The 10,847-nt window shown below is 44.4% G+C and overlaps 1 protein-coding gene across 1 annotated transcript; it reads right to left on the bottom strand.

The window, feature by feature from the left end:
* Positions 1–654: 654 nt before the first annotated feature.
* Positions 655–10,124, bottom strand: depdc1b (DEP domain containing 1B; the record flags this gene model as incomplete). Its single annotated transcript, XM_036529850.1, has 11 exons — positions 655–961; positions 2,061–2,246; positions 2,524–2,700; positions 3,468–3,634; positions 4,224–4,364; positions 4,659–4,706; positions 5,069–5,199; positions 6,783–6,910; positions 7,105–7,246; positions 8,008–8,273; positions 10,068–10,124. Coding segments are annotated over 11 exons (1,608 nt in total), but the record flags the coding sequence as incomplete, so codon positions are not given.
* Between the last annotated feature and the right edge of the window lie 723 nt (positions 10,125–10,847).

Genomic DNA, 10,847 nt, shown 5'->3' with positions numbered 1-10,847 from the left:
TACCAGTAAAAAGGAGAGGCAGCTTTTGCGTACACTGAATTTTTAAAATACCCCTCATGTCTTTAAATATAATTATATAAAGAACCTTAACTTGTAAATTAGGGCTTAAAAATTTCCCTCTCAGCTTTCTGACTTTTCATATTATTTTCAGTATTCACCAAACACCAATGATATTTATTTGGCACTTAAGTTACTGCTCAGGGAGATTACTTGAAATGTACTCCAGTGTAATCAAATCAACCCCGATATGTGAAGACTTTATCTTATTTAAAAGTACTCTATAATTATTTTAACACAAAAATTGAATTTTTGCTTAAGAATAATTGCGTAATTTTTGTTTTAACCTTGAAATGAAAAAGTTTTTTTTAAAGAGCAACAAGTCTGGGGTGAAATGCCAATTATTCCCTGAAAAAAAAAGACCTGAAAATGAGCCTCGCAGCTCATCTGCATTATTCTGAAATACCCCCCGCATGTGTAAGTAGTAACATAAGACAGGAGAGTGGGCTCAATGAAATATCCATAGACCACATGGTGACTGCAGATGAGGCCTGTCCCAATTCTCTGGGGCTGTGGGGCTGCTGGCCTTACTTCCATCTCCCACCTTAACTGCAGACTAAAAAGCCACCATCCATCACCTGAACACAAGTTTAAATACAGAGCTTGGGGGATAAAATGGTCATGAACTAAAAGGCGGCTCTAAACCTGCTGCTTTCTGCACTGTAACTGCCTGCCCCTTTGTTGTAGCGTTTCTTGTCGCACTGATGAGTACTGTGCGTATGCCACGATGCAGTGTGGCTCAGGCCCTGAAACTCCAGCTCCTCTGGAAGGGCTGGAAGGATTTCTTAAGGGCCAGGAACTTCAGCTGGGGCCTCAGGCGAGGAGGCCTTTCTGGGAGTGCGGTCGCCTCGCTCTCCGCCGTCGGGAAGCGTCTCCTGTAGACATCCGGGTACGACCTCTGGAACTGATTGGGGATGGAGAAGGCGATGGTTACCAGTTGCAGGGCTACACAACACTGGGCCAGTCTAGCTGCCTAGCTTTGAACTGCGTCCTTCTGAACTGAGCAGTTGAGTGCTCAGGCATAGAGAAACATGTGCCTCCCAACGTCTCTATGGCACCAACAGAGTGCACCCTTTATATTAGACGCTGCCCTCTGACATCAGAATGCAATGAACGTACCACTCACAAACCGCACATGTGTTGCAAGTGCAAACAAATATGCCGTCTCCACGGGAACATTCGATTTGTCATTCCATTTGCGCTGCCCAACGGTTCATTACAAGGGATTAAGAGGCAAGATGGATTAGTCTATCAAGACAGCTGGACAGGGCCCAAAACAGCAAGGCATGACCACGTGTGGCATGCCATTCAGTGGCACATTCTGGGCACCTTAAATGCATAGTTGCACACATTTATTGAAGCCAGTACACGACTAAGTGGCATAATTACGTTTGGATTAAACAAAGCATGCAATGGATATACTACAGGTTAAAGGTTACTACAGGCAAAGTACTCCACCTGAACTGTTTCAGTAAATATCTAGCTGTAGAAATGGATGAATCCTGCTATGTAAGATATGCAGGTCATCCTGACTGGGGGGGGGGGGGGGCGGCAAAACAAATGAACATTAAAACCATACCAATCTATACCGCCTCAGAAATATGGCCAGGAGGCCTGGCCCTGACACAGGACATGAATTCAGTCCTAACTGCAATAATGATTTTATGCCTGACGCGCATACTTTAGAATTCTTAATGAGTTCCATAATTAGAAGCCCACATCACTGCAAGGCAATGTTACAGAAAAGTACAAGTGCTGAGAAGTCTGTATGGATAAAGTGGGAGCCCTCAGCGGTTTCCGCCATTGTTGTGATGGCTACCTGTTTATCCTTTTACCGGTTTAATTGGAGTAATAAATCTCTACTTTACGCTCCACCGCTGCAGATGTGCAGGGGTTCTGGTGCGAAATAGCTGCAGTTCATCACCCAGATGGCTGCAGCGCGGTGGTGATGGATGAGGCCGGGTTCCACCCCACCCGATTATTTTACTTTTGCTTTTCCTTACCTGTTTCAGCTTCTTCTTCTTGTCCTTGACGGACAGGTCCTTGTCTTTGATGATCCCCTCTAGCAGCTCCGCCATGGGGCCCTGCGAGCTGCTGGCCCGCTGCTCCTCAAACTCCTCCTTGCTGATCTGCCTGCAGTAGGAGGGCGAGACCAGGGAGGAGTCCGTGTCTGCACCAGCGTACTTGATCTGAATTAGGGGTCCAGAGAAATGCACAGGTCAGACTCATGAGTCTGTGGACACGTTCTCCCTGCTAGAATGATCACCTCTCCAAGGGGTCAAGGCTAAATGACAAATGTTTCCATATTACTATTGTGCTGCTGGGAGTCGCTCTGGATAAGAGCATCTGCTAAATGAATGTAACGTAATGTAATATCTGCATCCAGACCACTGTGTTGCCGCTGAGATTTCTGCATGCGATCTGCTTTGTATTCCAGACCGCAGGCGGGGCTTAACAAACACTCACCTGGACCCTCCGCAGGTGGGCCACGTGCTCCTCGACCGCCCTCTGCAGACGGGCGGGGACCTTGAGGACGTCCTCGTGGTTGTCCATCATGAAGGTGACCAGCTTGGTGGCCAGCAGCTCGTCGAGGTCGACCTCATCCTCCGAGCAGAGGATGCAGCGAGAGAATGTCTGGACCATCTGGACGGGGAGCACAGAGATACAAATAGATGCTGCATGAATTCTGATGGTGCACTGTGGTGAATCTATGGGATATAAACTGATCTGAGGGAGAAAAATATACATCCCAGGCACACAGCCATAGAAGTAGCGCTACTCATTTTAATGAGGAAAAACAAGGATGATTCATTCCCCAATCATCCAGGACTGATACATACAATTAAACTTAGGCAGACAGTAAATCTTTCTGCTGTGCTTAACTTTCAGAAACGACTTCAAGTATGTGACACTTTTTGACACTTAAAATGCCACATGAAATGAACCAAACATGTTGTGCAACGATCAAAAAATGTGCAACAATTAAATTCAGCACTCAACGTTACTGGCAAAGTGCAATGCGATTCGGATGAATGGAGGCCTTGGCATTTTACAAATTAAAAACTGAATTTGAGTGAAAATTGTTGTAATTAGTAACTGTAGCTCCACTGTTTCATCCCATCTGTTACCTATTCAAAGGTCGTGAGTGTGTGAGCGGGGACATGCTTTTAGAAGGAATATAAGTGCAAACCACACACATGAACAGTCTTCTGCAAGCAGAACAGGCTGGAAGGCCGACAGACAGACAGGCAGACGGACAGGCAGGCGGACAGGCAGGCGGACAGGCAGGCAGGCAGACAGACAGACAGACAGACACACACACACAGAGGAGCAGACAGGCAGGCAGGCAGGCAGGCGGGAGGAGCCCGGGGGCCCGCCAGCCTGACAGACGGCGAGGTGGGTGGCGGTACCAGCGTGCGGGTCCCGATGGCGTCGTTGAGCGCAGGGAGCCGGGGGTTGTGGCAGACGCGCGCCATGAGGCGCATCAGCAGCTGCAGCTTCCGCCGGTTGGCCGGGGGCAGCAGGAGGCAGCAGACCTGTAGGGCGTCGGCGGCCACCTGCTGCTTCTGGAGGAGGCCTGAGCGAGGCGGGGAGGCGGGCACAGCGTTCAGCACAGCGCCACCTCTTATAGCAGCTGCCTCAAATGCTAAACTGTACCATTACTGACAGAGCGCTGGCAGACTTATTCCTGTATTTTACATTATAAAACCCCTTTTTATACTTCTGTGTTGCATATATTACGATAAATAGGGAGAATAAATTAAACTATTCCTAAAGTTTTGATGACTAATTGAGAAGTACATGGAAAGTATCCCCAGCTTTGAGGACCCTTAATCCCTCCTGTCTGGGAACCGCTTCATCTATCAGTAAATAGATGCGCTGTGTGTTCTGTGCTGCAGTCTCATAGCAAAGTCTAACCCATGGGACTGACCGTGACTGACTGTTTAAGGCCGTTTTCTCTGAACTAACATAACCTACACACAGGGCAAACATATCATGCCCTATAAATGTTAAAACAATAGACAAAGACAGCACAGGCAGCTATAGCAGGAGGGTATTGCTCACGTAAAAACCGAACACTGAAATAATCACTAACAATAACAATAATAAAAGGCTCCATCTGTGATTAATCATCGATTTTGCCCTCCCCCCGGTTGATTGCTCACCAAGGATATTGACGAAAACCTCATACAGCTGGAAGGTCAGCAGTGGCTCTCTCAGCTTCTGGAAGTAGTCAGCCACCGTCCTCAGGACGTCCTTCTCGAACCCGGGGTACATGGGCTGCTTGGTTTCACTGCCGTTGGGCCCTGGAGGAGGGGAAAAGGTTCCACTCTCTCATGCTCTTTTGCAAAAGTCAGGCCAGAATTACTTTCCATGCTATCAATGCCTCAGCGTGAGTCACCAGCAGTAGCTACTTTATATACGCCGACGGATGCAGTGACACATTAGAAAGAGTCTGAGTGCAGCGGGTCCTCTAAGGACAGCAGAGCACCAGTTGTGAGCAAACGCACTACGATACACTCTGCCGGTGGCTCATTTCAGAAAAGATTATCAAAGCAGGAAAGATGCGAGGAAAGATGCAAGCAATGCCCCATACTCACAGTTCGCCAGGCACTTCATAGCCGATAAAACCCAATGAGGTAGATCTTCTGTTAAAGTGAAGGGGGGAAGATTGCAGCAAATTATGCTTGGTAAATAGCAGTAGAGGAGATATAAACACATTACTTACACTAGAATCAAATTAAGACTATAAAATTTCCAAGCTGAAGTGACGACATCTAATAGTCCTCACCGACATTTCAGAAAGTTTAAATATGCATCCTTAAACTAAAACATTTTTCTCCCTAGCAATTGATGGCATTCTTCGGGGAACTGTTAAGAAAATGGATGAATCAAAATGAACAGCACTGAATACATAATTGTGACAGTCATCAGCATTATCAATCAACAGGGTTAGTCATCGTTTGGAGCGTTAAAATGCCTGTTGAGTCCCAAACATTCAGAGGCTCACCTGATTTGTCTTTAAGCACTACGACACCCTGCTTGTTAACAGTGTAGACGTTGTGAACGATGTGCTTGGGGTTGATCAGCTTTGCATCCAACACTCCATCCAGTGACTTCAGGCCCAAGACCCTCTGTAAGCTGCCAGAGAGCAGGGGTGAGCACAGAACCGCAATAACGAGTAACATACAGAGAATACAGAAGGAAACGGGTCATGTTCACGTGAAAACTGGAGGCGGCCTCCCGATTCTGAAGGCTGCACCAAAGTGTGAGTTCTCACATCTCTGTTCGACTGCACGTTTACAGAGCTGCCCTCTGATTTGAACACGGTTGCTAAGTTGTCATCTTCTAGTGCGAAACCACTGACACAGCTTGTTACTCCTCTATCCAAACCTCTTTAGTGTTCTAGCTTATGTTTTTTCCACTTTAAAGTCTCCTTTGGTTAAAAATCGTTCTTATCTATACCAACTCACATAACCTACACTTTTAAACATTATCCATTTTGCAGCTAGATATTTACTGGAGCAATGTGGGTTAAGCACCTTGGCCCAGGGTACAACAGCAATGTCCCATGTGGGAATCGAACTGATGTTCTGGGTTGCAAGCCCAGCTCCAATACCACGCTGCTGCCCCATTCATTTTCTGCTAGTGGAATCAGATGATTAGATTAAAGCTTCCATACAATCAAGACTTGCTGGTCTGTGCAGCTGGCACTGTTGACTCACATCTGCAAGCAAAGGCAAGATCTCATGGTCTCAAGGGAAGGAAAAGACACGAGGGAACTCATGCAATCTGAGGCAATTGATGCCCTGCACATGGAAACCACAATTCAAACAGAACTGGCATAAAACTGCAGTTGGACACTCACATACATGACAGAATTCAAAGAGCAGTCCTCGTTCCAGCTGAATTCTAGATGAGTGAACACACCCTCACGTCTAAACAAAATACACTGCCAAACAAGTTGGCTGTTCTAATGCTGTAGTCAGAAAAATGAGTGGAAAATTTACCACGCATGCCATCTGATTAATTAATCATTTACTCAAATTAAACAGTAATTTGTTAATTGGCTCTGCAGGTTGCTCTGAATGGAAGTGTTCACAGAATTGATAAGTAACACCAGAAGAGGCACAATACTAGGTGCTCTCAGACTTGGTTCCTGGAGTTTCTGTTCCTTTGTTCTTGTTGAATACATCTTCTTTTACTAAATGGTGCTGTTTGTTTCAACATGGCTGCTGTGGTTCTTAGTTAAAGGGAGGCACTGGAGATTTTTCATGGGAGATTTTTCAGTGTACTCAGGGATACAGCGATGCTATCAAAAATGTGACATCACATTCATAACTGGACTGGCAAAGCCTACAGGATAGAGGCTGTGAGGAAAACCTGCAGACTGCACACTTCCATGAGCAGTGTTTAAGTATTGCCCATGAAGTGGTTCATACTGTGTTCCTATCTGAGGAGCGCCACAAGCTGTGTGACATACTGATCTAGTGGTATACACAATGCAGTGTACTGTTCTTGTATATGAGAATCACAATGGCACATACTGTGTTAACTACATGAGGAGCAGAATGGCACACACCACACTAGCGTACAGGGAGTAGAACAATGGTTTATACTGGTCCATTGTATGTGTACTCTGATGGTAGACACTGCTGTTAATACTATGAAAGTGTTCAGGGCACACAGTGGCGCTCTCTGTGGCACATTGCTGTGGTACATACTGTGCTAATGTCATGGACTTCCAGATCTGGTCCACATGTCGCTGAGTGATCTCTCTTCTCCGGATAAGTTTGCATTCGTGTACCTCCCCGATGGCGATGCTGTGCCTCTTGTTCCACGACTCAGAGTTCTGAAACAAGGGGAAATGTCACATCAACCCCTTGATCAGTAGCAAATGATGTGTGTGTGACCTAATCAGTAATAAATTCACGTCTTCACCAGGGCTTTCTCTCCTTTCAGATCTACCAAGAAGCTTGGCAACTCGAAGGGAAAGTGCCATGTGGCACCATCATCTAACAATGACCAAGGCGACATCTTCCTCACCAGAACAAGGGGTCTCATGGGAATCTTGTCCTGGATGGTCACTTCCTCATAATCGTCCCAGTTGGGTAACTTTGGGAGGAAACTGCTCTCAGTCAGTGGTGGACGCTGAGGCAAAGGTTTGAGAGGAGACGAGGGGGGAAACCTGACACACACACACACAAATAAACAGTGCAGTTACCAGTCAGCGTAAAACAAGCACACAGAAGAAATCAACTGTCTCCACATGGTCTGTGCAGCAGTCCAGTGAGTGTTTTAGTTAGCCCCAACCAAATCCCCCAACTGAACTGGAGTTCTCCTCAGAATAATAATCCATCTAATTTCTGACATTGTGGTCTAAATTTGTCTATAATTCTGATATTGATCTAAAAAAAAAAAAAATCAACCTTCCTTTCTCATGGCTATGACTGATGCAAACAATGAACCTTTTCAAACATTGTCTTCTCAATACATTTCATGGTTCATTCAAGAGATGTTGCCTAGTTGACAGAACATTTAAATTACAGACATGTAACTTTGTGTTTATTTTTTTCTTACTGTATTGTGTCTTCATAAACCAACATAAACCAGCTTGTTGTCAAGTGTAGCCCTTGCCACTGTTCAGCTCCAGTAAAGAAGAAAGCTGGAACAATCTCACGTTTGAATACAAATACTGAGATTCTCCAAAACCATAAATGATTGTGAAAAGTTAGGAAAAATCCTGTTCACTTCAAGTCACCCCTAATGCAGCATTCAGATTTGTAGTTTGCGTGACATCTGTTTTAATGTTTCCCTTTTCTCTATTCATTTAATAGTTTCTATTAATTGTCTGTACTGTCACAGAGTTAAGACAGTGCTTAAAGATAAACCGGCTAGCTAGTTAATCACATATCATGTTATGTTATGACCCCATGCTGTTGTGATCACCTGTACACCTGTCCGTTGTCCTCAAAGTCCTCTTTGCCGTAGCGGCCCTTGACGTCCTCGATGACGTGGTTCTTCAGGAACTTGCGCAGCAGCTGCAGCGTCTGGTAGCGCGTCACCTCGGGTCCGAAGTTGTGGTTGCGCTTGAGCAGTTCGTGCAGCCAGTCCACGGCCTCGGTGCCGGTGAAGCTGTTGTCGTAGCTGCGGAAGTGGACCCAGTGCCGGCGCAGCGGCATGCCTCCGCGGAACAGCTTGATGATTTCATTCCACTGCCGGGGCCAAGAGAAACGCTCTCTTTTAAAACGCACTTTACAAAATGAGTCGCAAAACACACCTATGTAGCACCAAGACATGAGAAGCTAACCTTTCCGTCCGTGGTATTTGAAGAATAGGCTAATAACGTCAAAGGCTTTTTTATATTTAAATGGCACAATAATTACTGTTTCATGTAGATGCCGACTCGATATCTGCAACTGCTTACAAAGGGATAACAGGCAATTTAGCCTTTCGATATTGCAGAAATTGTGTTTAAATGACTCAGTTTGGCCTTTGGAGCGGTTGCAAATAATTACTTTTGCAGGGGAAAAAAACACTTTCGTGCTTGTGTTTCGCTTGCTTGTTTTACGAGGCCTTTCAGCAGGTATTAAGACATTATTCGATTTCAGATGTGAAGTTAAAAGTAGTTCTTTTGGCAATAGGAAAATCTTAACTGGGATGTGGGAAAAAAGACATATGTATCTAGAAGAAAACCAGTGAACTTGTGGATGGAAAAGGGAAAGTGATGTTTCCACCATAAAAATGTCACTGATAAGTCTATTGCATAATACAATTACAGTAACTCAACATAATGACATTTTGACCGACAATTTCTGCACGCATTCCTGGGAATTTGGTAATGGCCAAAAAGCCCGTTTGAGGTATCCCTCAACTAATTTGTTCATCATGTCTTCAAGGGTGGCATTGACCAGGCGCTTCCACAACCATAATGCTAGAAAGAATTTTTCATTTGGTCCCGTAAAGTAAATTGGTGTTATGATCAGAAATTAGTCAGATCTGGTGTAGTTTTCGTGTTGTTCACATAATTGTTAGTCTTGGTTCCTATCATTTGGGCTAGCGGCTAGATCGGTGGAATCTATACCTAGGCAACATCTGCAATTCCCATTAACTTATACTCCTAGAGACAGCAAGGCACCATTCCCTACACAAACCCCTGAAAAAAAATCACCTCCACCCTTCTTATTTGTGTTTCTCGGTCGTGACATGTGGATCTATGGCAACAGCCGAGGTGCCACTCTGTGAAAACAGCACATTATCCGAGTCGAAATAACCTAAATTCGCAATATATTTAAGTCGTTATTTGGTGTTAAGTCGTTATTTGATGTTATCCATAACATCACTTCCTATATATCTCTAAATTATGTGCATCAATACCGTTTCACAGTCTGGAAGTTAACAATTACTGTTCCAGTTTTAGGAGACATTCACAGGAAGGGCTGGCCAACCTTGGCTTACACTTGCGTAATTAAGTGTAATTAGTTTAACCATGTTTACTGTAATGCCTGCCTCGTTTCCTCTTTGAGGAAATATGTTAAAGTTAGGTAGACATACATCTAAAACTAGATTAGCAATTCTCAGATCAACAACTCAAGAACCACACGTGCGACAACACCCCCCCCCCACACACACACACACACACACACACACACACACACAAACTCTGATTAACGTTACTTGCATAAGGATTCTACCTACCTAACACTGACTAGCAGCCTGGCTTGGTAGTTACTTTGATAAGTTATTCAGCTCCCTAGTAACTTAGTTCCCTTCCTCACGACAAAACATTGTTCAGTTCACAGTTAAACCACCTCTAGGTTTCCATAACTCCTTGTAAATATAGCGAGCTAATGGCCGTGCTTTGACACAATTGTCAAACCAAGGAAGGAATCGTTAACACCCGGCTAGCCAGCAACGAATCAAGTCATGTAAAAGTAACTCATAACCTCTACAGGTTGCTAGCTGGCTAAATACAAACAAGCCCTGCATGGTCTCTATGCGTTACTCACCAGTTTTGTTGCTCTGTAGGGACCCGGGCCAATCATTTTACTGTTTTCTTCAGTTAATTTTCAACATACTAGCTACAGCACAACATTAAATTAATGTTTCAATTTATTATTAGACGTTTCGTTCCGTCAACATCCAACACATTCCTACAAACTTACGAAATAGTTTGAATCTAGAGACACACAACTCACTGGTATGATTGGATGTCTAGCGTGACCACGTGGTACAGACTCACTCCAAATATGGTTGAAGCTGGAAAAGTTTCCTTGTCGCATTAAAGGGGAGTGCCCAGCTGCTACAACACTTGGGGATGATCCTTCACGCATTTGTTAAACGAAACCTCATTGCATATCGATTTTCCGCGGTGTAGTCCCATTGTTCTGTATAGTCGTAAAATAAAGAGAACATCGAAACTGCCACAGCTGTGACAATTAAAACGCCCCCAATTGTTCAACCGTGTTAAATCTGTGAACTTCAAGTCTTCCTTAGAGTTTCGTCTCTAGGTGAGCTCATCTAACTTAAAGGTTTATGTATAGGCTATAATAAATTCCATCTTTTGGAAAACAAAGTGTTGGGACAGTGGGACTAAATGTTTGTTTTTGATGCCAAAATTAAGTGTACATTTTGTTTCAAAGACCTGTGGTTGTACTAGTTGTAGATTGTAATTAATTGGTGTAATCTTCCTGAAACTACAAATACTCCTAAACTGAGTTTTCAGCCAAGGAGCTTTACAAATCATACCAGTTGATTCACATTCAAAAATGTGTTATCTAGAATATCTG

This window comes from Megalops cyprinoides, chromosome 5 (assembly GCF_013368585.1).
Source record: "Megalops cyprinoides isolate fMegCyp1 chromosome 5, fMegCyp1.pri, whole genome shotgun sequence".
In the NCBI taxonomy this organism is placed as follows: Eukaryota; Metazoa; Chordata; class Actinopteri; order Elopiformes; family Megalopidae; genus Megalops; species Megalops cyprinoides.
This window is presented reverse-complemented; position numbering and strand designations above follow the sequence as displayed.